The sequence below is a fragment of the Corvus moneduloides genome, chromosome 1 (genome assembly GCF_009650955.1).
Source record: "Corvus moneduloides isolate bCorMon1 chromosome 1, bCorMon1.pri, whole genome shotgun sequence".
NCBI lineage: Eukaryota > Metazoa > Chordata > Aves > Passeriformes > Corvidae > Corvus > Corvus moneduloides.
Window position 1 is genome coordinate 43864408 of NC_045476.1, and position 17923 is coordinate 43882330.

The following is a 17923-nucleotide window of genomic DNA, read 5'->3' on the forward strand; positions in this document are numbered from 1 at the left end:
TTTATCACTGGCCTGTTTGCTTGAATTGAAGGGTTTATTCTGATGGTGATTAACTTCCATGTGTTCACATAATCAGACACTTGTGAACTAATAAAATTCCAAATGTGATATTACATTGCTGGAGGCAACAAAAGCTCAACATGACATGATGTAAAGACACGAATATTCAAATTTGAATGCAAAACAAAGAACAACTGTTAATATTATTCTACTCCACTTTCAGACTTTTGATAGACACTGTCTGACTGTCTTGTATCAGACAATTTAATTCAAGGGAGTACATGAAATGAACCTACAGGATTGGACCCTAAAAGATTAAAATGAAAATATTTTGGGAATATTTCAGTTTTTAAAATCTTTGCAGTGTTCTTCAAACTGATTTGTTTCCAAGGGAACAACAATCTGCAGTGCTATAAATCTCTTTAATATTAGCATATCACAGGTAAGGAACCCACATTTCTTGGCAGTGTTCATCTTTTTTTTTTTTGTTTGATGGAAAAGTCTTTCATTCATTTTTTTGTTTTCTCCTCATCCTTCACAGTTTCATGTAATTTAATTTCCTTGCAGTGTTAAAGTAACTCTTGACAAAAATAGTACATGTGACACATTTCTAAGCGTTATTGACATAGCAATAGAAAACAAGAAATGTTTGAGGGATTTATTTTGGAACGGAAAGTAAGTCGCAGGCTGTGCCATGTTGAAATACCATTTCCTCAGGTGCTGTCCTGGCTGGAACAGCTCTGTCTACACAAGGTTTCAATTCTGTTTAGTTTTTCAGTGACGAACCTAAATCCAATCAGAGGGTGAAAAAACAAGAAAAGATTCGTGGGAAGTTTGACTTTGCTGGCAAAGCAAATCCACATGGGAAATATTCCCACGAAGAATTTAAAGCCTAGTTCTCCAAAGCTTTTCTGAGTGGTGTAAAAGTATCTAGGTATTGTGCTCTGCTAACCTGTAAAACACAGCCTAACCTCTGTGGGAGCTCTACGTAAATTCCTGTTGGTAGTACAGGGGATCTTTTTGTGATAAACTAACAACCCAGGTACTGTACTTGGGAATATTTTATTGGGAGTGTGGAGAAGGAAGCTCAGCAAGCTATATATGTTACATGCACTACAGTATTACCAACCCATCACTTCAGTGGGAATGGTTTGGGGGTTTCTGTGTAAACAACTATTGCAGAATTTCTTGAAAGAAACACAAGAGTTTTTTATGAAGTGCCGAACATCCATTATTGAAGAATCAGATCCTGCACAAGACACGCTTTTTATCACAAACTCACTGTTTGTAAAGTATAAATGATGGGCCTGAACCGAAATGAAAATTAGCTTTTATTGTGTGCTTTTTCACACTGTATTTTACAATGGTATTTGTTGACTTAGATAATGGTAAATGAATGAGGGTTCATTAGGGTTTTACTTGTTGGATTTCAGTAACTGTTAGTGCTCTTAACAAAATAAAATGTTAGTTTTTCTAGAGCTTTAGCAAAATAAGTTCATTTTGGAGGCAATTTCATTGACTTCAGTAGCACAAATCTCAATGGAGTTCAGTTTCACTTACCAAATGTACTATTATTTTATGAACAAGTTAATAAGAAATGCATGTTAAAGATGCTTCTTTTATAGTTAGAGGGGGGGAAAAGCTCCAAGCATGAATTTTAACTTCTCTGATCCTTGAAAGGACTTGTCCTGAATTTGGTACTAATTAGACATTAACTGGCAATGCTGCTTATTTAAATAGGTTAGTTACGGTTGTTTGTTGGAAGGGAAAATATTTCTCTGTTGGCTCCTTTTATTAGTCTGAAATATTAACCAATATCGGATAGGGAAAAATATGTATATGTCATGCCCAGTTCTTACCTACTGAACTTTTGAGGACTATTTAATAGTGTGTTCATTAAGATCGTTGGATGTATGCTTAACATCCTAGAAGAAAAATGACCAAGTTACACGGTAATTTTGGCAGTCCTTTAGTTTAAAATGAATGAAATAAGAAAGCTCTCATTATCAAATCAGTAATAATTCAGCTCCCTAATAATTAGAACAGATATTAGAAAGGAATATCATTTTGTTACTGGCTTCACAAGTTTTACTGTATCTTAGCTGTTCTGTAAGGAAAAAACACATTTTTCCTAGTAAAAAAACCAAATAGCAGCTAATATAAGTTAAAAATAAATTGTTTTAGATCAAAAAAGAATGGCTAATTAAAGAAGGTATATTAACCATATTGAAGTTTGGGGTGCATTAAGCAATTAAGATATCATACAGTTTTTGTTGTAGTCGCATTGACATGTTCATAGTTCACAGATGAGCCAAAATGAGCAAAAAACCTTCATTCCTTTTCTCGCTCTGTTATCAAAAAAGAGGCTCTTTAAAAGTACTTCATTACTGGAACAGAAGAGATAACAAAGCAGAATAGCAAAGCAATTAGCTTATTGATAATATTTAAGCAGTGTTCTTTTTGCTGATTATATTATTTTGAAGTTTCCCACCTGTTGAACTCAATAGAAATTACTTCTTGAAATCACTGAAGTTTAGAAAAGCTGCTTTCCCGTAAATGCATTACCAGGCAGTGGGGAGGATTGTGTGCGTGTGGAAGGCTGGGGAGATTCATGCATGTAATTCTGTAAAACAAAATCAATAAAGCTGATGACAGATTAAGTTGCTAAATTTTGTAAAACTAGACTACTGTTCGGGTCATCAGCACAGTACTATTGGATTTTCTATGGTTTAATGCTGAAAAACAGGATTATTGATTTTAGGATTTTCAGTGTATCCCCTCTGGGAGTTCTTAAGCAGTCTTTATAATTCTTCACACTTAAGTTGACAACTACAGTGACATAACTGTGTCCTCGCCTTAGTAATCATTTTCTAATCATATTGGAAAAGGCTGGAAATGGTTTATAAAATGATTATTCCAGACAGACAGGGGAACAGGAGGGTTGTCAGGATGTCACTTCTTTGTCTGGTGGTCATTGCTACCTGACTGCCATCTTCCCTTGGAATTAACTTACAGTCACAGATTAAGACCTTTGACTGTCATAAATCTGCTTCCCAATATGTTTGACTGGCAGGGGAGTTCACAAGCCATCCCGATATAAATAGGATTTTAGCACATCCAAAGTAAAACGGGCTGTTCTGCAGCTGACTTTGTTGGTGTATATTCATTGCTCCTCTCCCGATCCATGTGTATGCATGCCTGCATGTGTATGCATGTGTGTGTGTACGTAAAGTAGAAGCTGAGATAGGCTAACAAAATGAACTACTGTATGCAAGAAATATATGAAGTGCACCCAGCTGCTGGTAGCAATTGCTATATGCAGTCCACTGATTATTGCACATATATCGAAGATAATCAGGGTTACAGCAGTTGTGATGCTCAGGTCCTGCACAGTAACAACATATATATGGAACAGGCCTGGGCGGTGAATCAGCCTTATACCTGTAGTTACCCTGGAAACGTGTTTAAAAGCGAGTACTCTGACATGGACGTGGCCCTGAATCAGTACAACCAACCTGAATTTTTCACAGAAGAAAAACCTACTTTTTCTCAAGTGCAGTCGCCATCGTACTCTCAGAAGAAAGGTAGGGGCATTTTATTTAAATACCAAAAAAAAAATAACCTCTGTTTTTGTTTTTGTTTTGCTTTAAACTTACAGTTGCATCAGTTGGTTCAGATGCATCTTTGAATGTGAAGGCTGCCTGTTCAAAATTGAAAGCAGCACTAACATAGGTTGCTAGGTGATTGTAAGGTTTTCGGTGAGCGATGAGGATTTCCAAGCACTTTTTCTTAATCTATAAGAGACATTTGCAAATATATTGCGCTTTTTTCTGCTTTCCTGGGCTATTAAGTTCCTTTGCTATTCACCAGTGAGCTCGATAAGAAAGTTTCTCTTCTGAAATGTCGTCATTATATATTCTGCATCTTAAAGCTATGTTTCTGGTTACATACAAACTAAGTCCTTGTTTTCAGTAAATGTGAACTCTGTTTGCTCAGCAACTCAGGCAAAAGATTTTGAAAATAAGACTGTAAATATGTATGGGAAAATGATTGTGTTTGAATTACTATGTTTTCACTGAAAACCACGAGTTTCTGATTATGCAGAGCAAAAAAGACTGAAAATTCAAGAATATATCTATGCAAGAAAGACGACTTTGCATCCAAAAGATTGCAAATCCAAATCAATATTTTTGTGAGATGTGTGCAGTGTCTGGTCCCTCAGGGTTAAATCATTGCCAGTTTTTAGAATTTATTCTTTTGCTTTCAAGTAAGCAAAGGAGATTTAAAAAGAGCCCAAAACACCAACAAACACTTGGAAATGTTTTTGATGTTGTTTGTTTTGAACTCGGACAGCTGAACTGACACATACAAAGTATTCTCTGTGTTTCTTTAAAATCATTAAATTATTAAAGAAGAAAAATAAACAGTATGTTATACCAAAATAGTGTTCTGTTGTGATAAGACCAGATTTTCTGTATTCAGTTTTCCAAAATCCAGATGAATCTGATGTAACCAGAGAGATAAAGAAAACACCATTTACCACTTTTGAAGTATCTTTGTAGTGAAAAGTAGACTGTTTAATTTTATTAACTACATGGAAAACTGAAATATTTTCCTATGGGCAAAAAATATTCATTAACCCTTGAAGCAATAAATCTGTATGATTGATAGAAAAATGTCTTAATTTTATACTGTGAACAATATCGTATTTCATAATAAAGAAAATTATTTTTAAAATCCTTCTTGGAAGCTGTAGAAACATGATCAAATTGGAGGCTAAATGTGTTTGTGGATAATGCATGTTTTTGTGTTGTGCAACATTTTAAATGCTTTTTAAGGCTATTTATCTGCTGTTGGCTTTTAATTAATGAATTCATAGCCTTTGCAGACTTTTCCCATCTCCTATTTTTGGTTAAAGAAAAAATTTATCTCAGGATTAACTTAGAAGAAATAAAGACTTGCTGTTGCAAAGTCACCGAAGGAATGCATTTTCATAATGTTAAAGGTTACAAATAATAATTGATACACCTAGATCAGAGCTTTAAGTTATTTCAGTACTCAGACACCTGACGCCTGCCCTGTGTAAAGTTTTTGTACTTGTTTGTTTGAAAGAATACAGAGTTGTTTTTAAAAACTGCTTGTCTGCCCTTGTTTTCTACCACCTCAGTTTCACTAGGAAATGGCGGTGAATTTTGGTGGAAGCTGACTCTCGAGCAGGATTTTAATTCATCATTCACAGAGATTGAGCAATGTGTTCTGGGATTCTTTAGAGCCTTATTTCTGTGATAATCAATAAAAAGTGGCCTCCCTTCTGTCAAACCTATGCAAATGTTGAGTTTGATAAGCAGAAGAGATCTAAACTGCATGGAACATGTGCATCTTCTCTTTTCTTCTTTTTTTTTTTTTTTTAATTTCCATCTTTTAAGCAAGCTATCGTAAAATTAACAGATCTTTTAATCCTGTCCTAAGAACAGAAGGCTTTTCACGGGGCATGTGTGTCTGTATTGATCCAGAATTGATTGGGGGAGCGAGTGAGTTTGTTAGAGAAGCCTTGGTAATAGCCCATTAAAACAAAATTAAGTCCCTAAACAGGTGTTCATGAGGATTCTTGATTGTTGCAGTTGGTATTTTTGTTAGCGTCTAAAATTTGTCATAATCTTAATAATGTGCTGTTCAAATCAGATAGTACTTTACAGTAGCACATGGACTCTTTTCCTATCAGAATTCTTGCTAGTTACCAAATGGTTAAAGTCTTGTTTTCCCCCGGGAAGAAAAAAAAAAAATCAACATTTTGTATGCTGAAAAGCTTATAATTTATGAAAGCATATTTAATTACTTCTCTATTTTTATGTCACTTCAAAAGAATTCAGAAAATAACTCGAAAAACAAGAACAAAAGACCCCAGCAATGTATCACTAAGGGGGGAAAAAAAACCATTTATAAAGCAAAGCCAGTTATTCTAAATATAAGAAAGCTGCTTCAGTTATTACAGTACATTAAAAACTATTATTTCCTGACTATCTGTCAGAAATTCCGATGAAAGAATTAACTTTTAAAGAAAAGAATTGTAGTCCAGAAAATCAAGAGGTGGAGATGTGGGTTTAGCTTTGCATCTACTTGTTGCTCCATTACCTTTTGTGCTCTGGTGTATGCTGTTAAAAGGTGACAGCACAACATTTGTGCAAGAGCTTACTGTTTTATTAAGGAAGCCCTTTCAGACCTGATCCTGCCCTAGGAAACAGGCGGCCAGATACACTTTGTTTTCTGCGTAATTCTGTGAAATCTGATAGGCAGAACAGGGCTCATCGTCGTCAGAATGAGGTGCTGTTTTATCCCAGAGAGCTTAAACTGGAATATTTCCCCCCTCATACAGTGCTGTCAGCCATGGTGAGCTTGCAGCACTGCATGCTGGATGGGTGATGCTCTGGGGGAGCCTGTGGCCCCCTGCCCTTGTGCCAAGGCCGAGCAGACAGGCAAAAATGTCCCTGGATCTCCTCACACCATCTATGCTGTGAGGAGGTGTACCCAGCAACAGGGAGGAGATAATGCAGCTAGGAAGGTACAAAAGAAATATGTAAAGGAGTCCAGAAACCTCAGTCTCCCCACACTTGGTGTCTGCACAGTGTTTTGGACATTTGGACAACACAGGAGAGATGTCTGCTAAGTTAAAACTGGCTTTCGCTTTCCTTTGCACAGTAATTTCCTGGACAAGGTTAATGAAGGATGTCCACAAGTGTCTGTGAGGTTAGGCTTTAACTTCAGATTCTGTGGGGCGGAGAGCAGTAAGCAGAGGCTGCCCCCCAACCAAGGGTTTGCAGGGGGGGGATTCTTGAGTTTAGGCTGTAGCAGAGCCGACTCCTCGTCCCTGCAGTTCACCTTGCTTCCCAGATACCAGTGAGATACTGGTGAGGTAAATGCCATCTTTTGAAGGTCCCTTGGTATGGTGGGAGAACGGGGCCTTGAAAGTTGTTATTATTGTTGTTTTTATAATTGTATTTGCCGTAATTATTTCCCTTTATGTTTTGTCAGACGATTAACGTGCAGCTGCGAATACCTACTGTATGGGTACTAGAGTATGCAAACTGAATTAGTCCAAACTGAGTTCTCAGCAGTGTGAAAGCATTAGGGAACTTTCTAAACAGCTAAGAAAAAGTAACATGAAGCTTATGCCAAAATGTCATCTCATCAATGCAGGGAGTGTGTGTGGATATAATCAATTTAGAGAAACACTGAGAATTTGTCATCCTGGTCTTTGCAGCAGAGCAGCTCCCAGTATGCTAATGATTATTCAAGGCTGAAAAATACTAATTTTGCTCTTGACCACCCATCTAAGGAAATAGCACTAAGAAAAATTGCATAATCCATTGCATAAATCATTATGCATTTGGAGTTTTGTTTCTTTCATAATAAAAAGTCGATGGAAATAATGTGTTTTCATCTCTTTTACTGTAACCTTTCCACAACCAGAAGAAGGATGAGAAAGTGAAGTAAGTTGTACTTTGCTTTGTTCAGTGAAGCTTCATTTCTAAATAAATAACTCTCTTGTTGTACTCAGATACTGTCTCTAAAAACATTTCAATAATTTGAGGGGTCGGGAAATGGCATGATCTGACCCTTGAAGTGGTGTGTTTTGTACCTGTAGTTGGTAATGGCTGGAGGTCCAGTACTGATTGCAGAAGTTTAAGTGATAACACAGTTTGGGCTAAAATGTGTTGAGCACATTCTCTGCAAAAGCACTGTTGTTGATAAGGTTTCTGGCTCAGCCTAAGGAGCAGAGCTAATACACTGAAAAGTTGTTGAGAGAAAAGGGGCTATAAAATGTTTCAGATTCGGTCTTTGCAGAATCTTTTGCCAAATTTTTGTAATTTCATAAATCAAAGAATGTCAACAAAGATCAAAATTGAGGACGAGCAAGCCAGTTAGCTAACAAGAAAAGTGTGAATCTGTTCAGTAACATTCTCAGTGCTTCCAAGCTCGAAGGAGAAAGAAGGCATTTTTCTCAGTGGGAGTAATTTAAAGAAAGTGGGAAACAAGGATCAGTGTATCAGACGAGGCTTTCAGATCAATGTTGATAATAGCACAAATAAGAATGGAGTATGCTTTTTCTCTCTTGGCTCTATGCTTTCACCAACAAACACTCCATTTAAGATTTTTCTGCACAAGTATGTCAAAGATGATGTATGGCTGGTCCTTGTAATTTTTTATAATTTGTAAAGAGTTCAAGGTGACTATGAAAGCAGTAGAACAGCAGTACAAATTTACATTTCAGTTTTAATACAGTTAGGGATTCCCAAGGTAATAATTAATTTCATCTTTTTCATTTTCATACTGCAGCGTCTGGTAAGTGAATACCAGCTTACTGGTAAGTTCTAACTCCTCATTTTAGTGAGTGGTCTCCAGTCATGCAAACCATACCAGACAGGGGAAAGAAAGATTTCAGGGAATGTATTTAATACATGAATTTGCCAGTGTACAGTGAAAATTAAAATACTGAATAATGGTCTTGAAATGTAAGTGTCCTTCTGCAATAGCAAAAAATGGTATTTTCTGCCTGCAAACTATAAATCTGTGGTGGATTAGGACAAGCTAACAATGAACATCTGGTAGACAGGTGTAATTTGTTTGCATCAGTGTTACTCATATCCCTGTTTGGTAGTCAAATCCCGTTTGGTTCAACAATGTTTTTAAAGTGTGGATTAATTCCCTAGGCAAATATCACATTATCTGTACAGACCTGGAGATATAAAGTATGTGCAGTGATACTTTAACGAAACTGAAATTGGTTCTTTACTTTTCTCAAAATATGCTTTTTTTGTTGTTGTTGTTAATGTGTACCTGGTACAGAGGAAAAAGAAACACTATCATTTTTCAGAGTTTGTTGTAATTGAAATAGTTTTTCTTTGCCTTGTTGCATGGAGGAATAGCCACTGAGTGTCTCATTTGTGTCTCTCCAGGCCGTTACACTGTGCAGGGTCATAGATGCTGCTTTAAGGCATCATTCCTGCAAATGGTAGTTCAAGAGTGCATGCATACAGTATTAATGAAGGAATACCTCAGATGACTGCATAGGTTAGCAGATCTCCTTCCGTCCTTATGGCTGCTTGGGGCAGACATACATTTCCTGTTACATTTTCCTGTTGAAGGGAATTGTTTCCTGCCATACCTCTACAAAGCTACAGTTTTGATTTAAAACGCTCTCAAGATTGGCTGTAATGGATTATATGGCATATTCTTCTAGAGAGGGGCAACTGGTCCTTCTGTGTGCTTAGCCTTGCCAAGACAGTAAGATTAGGCAGACTGGCAGGTGGGAGTCTGGGGACCAAAGGTGTTACTTTAGGCTACAGGGGAAACAGCAGACATGGCAGATCAAGGTCATTCACTATTATTCTCCACTCAAAACAAAGATCCAAGGTAGGCATCGGGTAAACAATGTCAAGTCATACTTGACAGATAATTAACTTGCAGGATCATACAGGATGCAACAAATGACAGTCCATGAGGTTGCTGAATACAGCAGAGACTTGAAACAACAAGGAACAATATTGGCTGGTTTTGTACTATTCAGTGAGATTGGTGTTGCTCTCGAACCGTTCTTCTTAGCTATTTACTTAAAAGGTTTTGACCAAGAAATAAAAGATAAATTACGAGTACCTGAAATAGGAACCTACCTGATGTTCCCATGAGATTTATCAGACATTCTTCTGTAGTAAGAGAGCACCTGGGTTACTCTGTCCGGACAGCATCTGTTTTTCCACATGGGAGTTTTTGGTTTTGCCTCAGTATTATTGCACACACACGAAGCAAAAGTACTTGTTGATATGAGAGACAAGTTACTAATGATGATGCAAAGAGTGAGACAAGTCTATTGTTCTGCCCCTTCCTCAAAACATCTAACACATGACTCTGCTGCTGTCCATGGCTTCCCTAAGAATCTCCACTGCAGTATTCATTTCTTCCATGCTGGTACCATGTTTAGAATGTGTTGAATTTCTTCCTGCTAATACTGTTTCTAAGTCTGAGAAGCAGAGAAAATGTACTGTCTGTTTATCTGCACGTGTTTCAAATGAAATTGTATTGAATTTATACAGAGGTCATACAGGAAATTTGCAACTACTAGAGATTACTTAGAGTGAACATTAGTGTTTGTCGGAACTAAATGTAAGTCCACTTACTCCTTTTGCAGTGATATTTGTCTGAATTGTATCTTTTAAAAATAATACTGAAGGTCCAGTTTTCCCATGCTAGCTTTTTCTGACCCCATTAGCTCTTGGAAGAAGTCTTATAAGTATAGAAAACTGTAATAGAAAGAAAAGATATGTGTATTGCATACTTTTGTTGCCAATGATTTCTTGGGATAAGATTTTTCTATTCTTGTTTCCTGTTGAATCCCTAGAAGAGTTCCAAGTGTGTGCTTCCCTTGTGACATAGGCTCAATCCTGTGGAAGTACTGAACATAATATATAGGTATCTTAAGTAGGTGGCATTTAATGCTTCTGATGAAAGAAAATTGGGAATGTGGTTGCATGTAAGGATGCCATTTTTAATCTCTAAGAGTCCCTGTAGGAGATTGTGTCTTCTGCCAGGTTGGAAACTGTTTCCTATATTGGATAAAATCATGAAACTCCAGGAAGGAGATGGACAGCAGTGGTCATATGCATGACCTACTGTATAAATTCAAGGAAGCGGTTTAGACAAGTGGTCTCCTGCTCCTCCAGTAGAACAAGTTGCCATTACATGAACAGCACTAACCAATTTGTATAATAATGAAGTATCAAGGCATTTAATTCAGAAGCAATTCTTGAGGAAGCTAACCAGGGATACTGAATTTTAGAGGACGTACTTTATGCTATGCAAAGTCTGTGTTTCATGAATGGTAGTAACCAGCAATAACAAGAACCCATTGATCTTTATGAGAAATTTAGGGGAAAATTCTGCATCCCTTTGCTGCATCTTCTGCCCACTCTATCAGCTCTATGTTGTGTATGTGTTGCATGTGCAATGGCAGGTGTGAGCAAAGTGGGGGCAGGATGGAGATAATAGCCTCTGCTAATCCCCCACTGGCACAGTGTCTGTTAGGAGTCAGTGATGTAATTAGAGTTGAAACCCTGCTGTCTCTCATCCCTCAATGTCACATGGCCACAGTCTATCCAAGCATAACTTGTTCATCATGGAGAAACGTAGCCTGAACATAAATCTGGTCGTCTGGTGTCTTGTAGACTGGCTGGATACAACATTAAGATCTCAGCTCATTCCCCTACTCCCCTTTCAGATGTCAGTAGGAATATTGGCAGACCTGAGATGCCCATATCCAGGCATGGCTTCCAAGTACTACTTCTTCCTCATTTTAGAGAAGAGGGATATATGTTCTCTATAATTTGAGGTTCTCATAATTACACTCAAACTAGGCCATACAAATACTTTCTGCCTTCTTTGCTTTCTCCTGATTTGCTCACCAGCCTCCATAAAGTTTAAGTATTTTAAGTTCAGTTAGCTTCAAGTGTTTTGTCTCTGATTCGGGCTTTCCTTTCTGGAGAACATCTGGAAGCATAGCCTTAGGAAGGCACTTTAATTTAAACTGTCTGTTACTAAGCAGACCCTCTGACATGTTAGTTGCGTGAACATGATGATCACCCCTCTTGCAGCATTCTCCAACAGCCTTCTGCTGCCCTGAGTCTTGCTGCTGGTTGTCCTCCAAGTGACTGGTGTCCCAAATCCCCAAGCTGTACCAACCCGTGCTGCTGTGAGGGCTGCATAAAGACAGCAAGCTTCATGTCTGGCCTCACGTGTGGTGCTACAGATGGATTCAGCAAGCCAGTGGCAAAGGGTAGTGTTACAGGCAGCCACATCCAAAGGACTCTCCTTCACTGCACTCATAAATTCCACTCAGACAGCTGGCAGTTGATGCAAAACCGGGAGGAGTGGCTGGAACACCAGATGGGTGTGCTGCCGTTCAGAGCAACCTAGACAGGCTATAAAAATGGGATGAGAGGAATCTCTTGAACTTCATTAAAGGGAAAGGCCAAATTCTGCACTAGGGGAGAAATAATAAACACAGCAGTGCAGGGTGAATCCCAGTTCTTGGGGGTTCCTGGTTGGCAGCAAGTTGCATATGGGCCAGCAATGTGTCCTTGAAGCAATGGAGGTAAATTACATCCTGGTCTGCTTTAGGAAAATCGTCACCAGCAGCTTGAGGGATGTGATCCTTCCCTTCTGTTCAGCTCTAGTGAAACACATCTGCAGTGTTGGGTTCAGTTCTGAGCTCCCCAGTACAAGAAAGTCACAGACATCCTGGAGCAAGCCCAGCAAAGGCCCACAAAGATGATGAACTGAAGCATCTTTCTATGAAGACTAACTGAGAAAGCTGGGACTGTTCAGCCTGGAGCAGAAAAGGCTCAAGAGGGCATATCAGTGTGTGTACATACTGTAGAAGACAGGGCCAGACTCCTCTCAGTTCCCAGTGACAGAACAAAAGGCAATGAGCACAAATCGAAATAAAGGGAACTCCTTCTGAGAATAATAAAATTGTATTTTCTTTTCACTTTGAAGGTGACAGAGCAAAGCACTTGCACAGATTGCCCAAAAAGGTTGTGGAGTCTCCATCCCAGGAGATACTCAAAAGCTGTCCGGGCATGGTCCTGGACAGCTGGCTCTAGGTGGGCCTGTGTTGAGCAAGGGTGTTGGAGCAGTTGACCTCCAGAAGTGACTTCCAACCTCAGCCATTGTGGGATTCTGTGAAATGTTTACTACACTCCAGTAATCTTACACAGTTATACAAATAGGTGCACTTTTCTCTCTGCCCTCAAAGGGAATCTGAGATCTCCATGTTACATCTTCACAGTGAGATTTTTCAGAAGGTAAAGTTCCAAACTCTAAGTCCATGAGTCATGGAAACATTGATTTTGAAAGGTTTGTATTTTACCCCGTTTAAAAGTTGTCTGTAGTTACAATTACTTTTTGCTTGCCATCAGAATTGTTTTGGTTTTTTGCTCAAATTGAAAATATGTTTGTGTTTTCAAAACAAATGTCATTGTGGAAAAAGAACCAAACCTTGCCAATTTTTTTCACAGCAGGAATATTTTCACTGGCTGGATCTGGTAAACCACTTCTGAAGAGAAAATTTCATTCCAACACATACATGTATACACACACACACATGTATTCGAATGTCCACGTATTTTGCTTTAAATTTGGGCTATGTTAAATATTCCTGTGGAGCACGTTCAGGTCAGGTGTGATCAATACAGCTTAGGTAATATGTTGCTAGTACCTCTCTGAAACAAACCATCTGTCAGTAAATATTTCTTACTACCAAGTCCCCCAGTCACACTGAAACCTGGGTTCTCATCTGAGTATACAAGTATATCGAGTTTTTCTCTGATATATAGAACAGAATTATATTGTATATCTTAACTGCTATTTTATTATTTCACATCAAATCTTTTGAAGTAATGAATATTTTCTGAGATAGTATTTCACTCAGGAGAGAGAAATCATGTTCCAGCTTTTCCTTCTTGACCAATAGACACTGAATCAGTCTGAAGAGTAGAAGATCTTATAGGCTGTGTTAATTAAGTCTGTAACACAATACGAACTTTTATTCAGGAAATTCTGTGAGTTCAGAAGTATGGCACTGGTAGACAAGCTCTGCAGTGGATTTTAATACAATCTTTTTATATCAAATGTATAATATAATTTTATATGGAGTTTACATGCCACATCCTCTTTTTCTTTGCAGGGTATATACCCAGTTACTTAGACAAGGATGAGCTATGTGTAGTATGTGGGGACAAAGCCACCGGATATCATTATCGCTGCATCACTTGTGAAGGTTGCAAGGTAAATGGCGCAGTGGGAAAGTGGGAATCAGAAATAGCTCTCCTCCATTATACAGACTTCCTGAACTGTGCTGTCAAATCAAATAAAGACAGATTAGAAGCTAACAAGAACATCCAGTACTGATGATAAGCCGTAGCTGGCCGTGCTGCTGCTCTTCATATGCATAAGGAATATAGTTGGTTTTTGCCGTGTTTGCTTCTGAAAAGAAAACAAGAAATTTAGATTGTTGTTGTTGCTGTTTAACAGTTAGCTTTTGAATTTCCATTTTTTAACGTTTCTTTAGTCATATTCTCAGCCAGAGTACATCAGCATGTTCCCAGCAACTCCACTGAAGCTGTTTATGCAATAGCTGAGGTTCTGCTTATGGCCATGAAGAGTCTGTAGTGATTAGCAGTGTTCCAGTGCCTCTCATCATCCCTGTGAAGAAGCAAAAATCAAAATCCCTTCCATGTACCCATACTACTTTGGGAAGCATTGACACCCAACCAAAATAATTTCAAAAAGATTTTGACTTCTTTAACTTAAGCATATTGAAATGTGCTTTCAGCCCTAAAATGCATCTCCAAGACTACATGGAAAATTAAATTAAAAAGGAGATTGCTTTGGGCAAGTAAATAAAAAAATTGAGTAACAGAATCAGGCACATCTTACATGATTTCACTGCCATGAATTTGCCTGAATAGCTTGAGATTCTGTAAGAATGCTATTCTGTCCTGCAGAAAATAAAAAAATACTGTTTTTCTAAATGAATGGGACCACACATGTCTTGGACCAGTGTCATGAGACTAAGCCACAAAAGTCTCATTCTGTTCATCCACAAAGTCTGGAACATTTCGATCTGAGATTTTGGGTTTGGATTGGCTTTAGAGCCCCTCATCACAGTACAACACATTGTGTTGAAGTTGTTCTTTTGGTTGTACATCATTGTCCTAAGTTACGTTTATGAAATGCACAGAGACCTAAATAGCCTATGTATAGCAGATCCATGATAATATTCATAATGGTTTTATACATACATACAATGTATGAAAAAAATACTTGTATCTTTAAAAAGAGTAGTGGAGCTGCACAAGTGATTCTTATACATTTGCGTCCCGTATACCAGATGATAACAATACATAACATGTATGAATGCAACTTAATTCAGATATAATGGGACATAAGCAGCAGTGTGGCATTATGAAATATACTTAGCTCCCAGCTGAACAGCTGTATCTCTTGCTGGCTTTCCTGCTAAGGTTTTTGTTATTTCAACTCAAGTAGTTAGTTTTATGCCTACCAGCTATTTTAGAGACATAGCATACAAATCTGCCTTTATCTTCAGATGCAGTTCTTCTGTCTGATGTACAATTTAAAATAATGCTTATGTGCATAAGGAACTGAACTAACAATTTGCAAAAAGTAATTAATTTCTTGGGGGAGCTGCATACACATTTCAAGTTGTATGATTTATCAGCAAAGTTATATATTTTATCAATACACAATATATATAATCAATTTTCAATTAATTTGTCATTTACTCGTTGCTTCTACTCAAAGTCACTTTAGTTTTGTAACAAGAATAATCAGGGCTGACAGCCAAAGATTTGCTTTGGCAAGTGCTTTTGTGAACAAAGCATCCTCACATGTGATTTCTGAAGAGTCAATGGCGAGGGATTGAAACACAAATGAACAGTGAGTTCTGACATCACTGATATGTTTTTCCAGACTTTACCCATTGCACCTACTGCTATATAGGTGCGTAGCAAAGGAGTTTAGGAAGAGTTACTGCCTACAATACAATGTGCTTTCTTTTATTGATGAAAATAACATTTCTGTGGTGAAGTGTTTGGACAGATACAGAGAGCAGCTTCTTTAACTCATTGTGTCTAGAGATGAACGAAGAAGGTGTTTTGCAAAAAAGTTTCTGAGAAATGCAAAGAAACGAGAAGGTGAAATGGGCTGTCCCAATGCAGGTGATGGAGAGCTTTGCCATCATAAAGCTACAGCTACATTAAATCCTGTGCAAGATTTGGAAAACAGAAGCTCACTTGCTGAGATTCATTAGAGATTTTTCCATCTCTTGCAGTAACTATTGATAACCCTGTGACCCTGGTTGTCTACAGCCGTCTTAGGTCTTCAAGGAGGAGAGAGGCAGATCCTGTCTCTAGGAATTCATCACAGGGTTGAGAACAGAACCAAAAATGGGTGTTCAGTAGATGAGAGTTTGAGACTTATTCCAAACCCCACATAAGGATATCTTGCCCATCATTTCCTGGATTTTATCTCAACGCAACTGGTCCCAGTCTTGCAAAGGCTCTCACACAAGCTTTATGCCACTCAGTTTAATTAACATTTCAGATCTTAACATAATTAAGGAAGAAAGAGTTGTACTTTTAGCTCAAGCTGAATCTTGTAAGATAAAACTCTAATGAGGACAAGGCTCTTTATTGTCTTCACAGGAGTTAGGAGTACAAGCTGAAATACAGACTTATCTGTGCATGTTAATTCAACATTCTATTTTAAAAGAAATTGCACACTGCTGTAAGATTTTACTGGGTGTTATTTAACATGATTTAAAAACAGACCTTTCACCTACTGAAGTGAAGAGACTATTCATTAGATAAAATCCCAGCTGAAGAGATTATTCATAAGGTAAAATCTCACTTGAATTTTGCCATTGTTTTGACTGAAACCAAAGCCATTCTCAGCAGCCTCAGTCAAACAGGACCAGGGTATCAGTGTGTTCTCTGTATCAAGGTGATCCCACGCTGCATTGCTGAATGTAGACAGTCTCAAATAATGATGAAACTTGATATTTAAGTGAAGTCTAAATTTCTTGCTTTACAGCCTATCTTGTTCGTATCTTGCAGTCTTGGGGAGTTTATCCAGCCCTTGCAAAAGTCAGTGAGAAAAGTCATGTTGAAATTATTACTGAGATTATGTCCATAATGTTCAGAGATAAATTTTAGCTGATTTCTTTACCTACAGCGAGGCTTTATGGGGTGTGTAAATGAGTGAATTCAGTGGAGTTGCATTAGTTCATGTGGTCTTAGGATCTGTTTAAATTTGCAATATACATCTGTATTATGATAAATTAGATAGATAGATAGATAGATAGATATAGAGAGGAATCTTTGGTCGTGATGGGGCTTTTGAAATTCTGTGGTAAATACAAATTAAATCTGCTTATCAGAAATAATTTATAAATTAGGGATCCACTGTTGTCAAAGATTGCGTAGACTGTATTTGCAAAATCTTTGTCTTGCCCAGATTTGGTTGGTTCGTTGGTTGGTTATTTGGCTTTTATGGAAAGAAAGGAGTAGAACTGTTTGTGCTCAATCCTTTAATAGCACAAACACACCACCAGTCTTACTATCTGCAGAAGCTGCTCTTTAATTAAATCTATGTGTATGCCTTTTAATATCCTTCAAGATGATTACAGAATTTGGAAAGGGGCTCAAAATAAAATACTACATATACAAAAAAAATTTAATGCAGTAAAACATAAGACTATGAGAAGACATGTACACAGTATTTGTGCCTCAAGACAGCATTACTTACACCTGTACTTACCTAAGATGTCTATGTGTTTTTAATTTTTAAGGAAAATCAAGAGAAATGCTACACACTATAAAACAGATTTGAGAGTTTTGAGAGTTTCAGGGAATTGTGTTATCTTGCATACTTAGATACATGTCTAACAAACCAAAGCAGCTCCCAATTTTTAAAAATTGCTCAGTGCTAATGTTTTCCAATGTATTTATGTCTTGCACTTAGGGTTTTTTTAGAAGAACCATTCAAAAGAACCTCCATCCAACCTATTCCTGTAAATATGAAGGAAAATGTGTGATAGACAAAGTAACAAGAAATCAGTGCCAGGAATGTCGCTTCAAAAAATGTATCTTTGTTGGCATGGCAACAGATTGTAAGTATATTTTCCTGGTTTTCTTTCTTTTATCTTTTTTTTTCAGTGTTTGTGTTTGCTTAAAGTATGTTGATTGATGAAGCTTGTTAAAGTAAAGTAGAACTGTGGGCACTTTCCTGGTTTTAATAACTGGTGCCAGGGAATTGCACTCACTGCATTAAGCCACTTTCATAGGACTAT

At 37.6% G+C, this 17923-nt stretch overlaps 1 protein-coding gene across 11 annotated transcripts in view; it reads left to right on the forward strand.

The window, feature by feature from the left end:
- The window catches only part of THRB (thyroid hormone receptor beta), a 157005-nt gene that overhangs the window by 123423 nt on the left and 15659 nt on the right, over positions 1–17923 (forward strand). For 10 of the 11 annotated variants that reach the window (XM_032108105.1, XM_032108059.1, XM_032108039.1 and 7 more), the window contains 2 exons: positions 13736–13836; positions 17596–17743. In XM_032108105.1, the coding sequence (XP_031963996.1) occupies positions 13736–13836; positions 17596–17743 (249 nt within the window). Of the gene's footprint in view, positions 1–3213; positions 3585–13735; positions 13837–17595; positions 17744–17923 lie in introns of those variants that run through there. The other variant, XM_032108019.1, reaches the window with a different exon arrangement.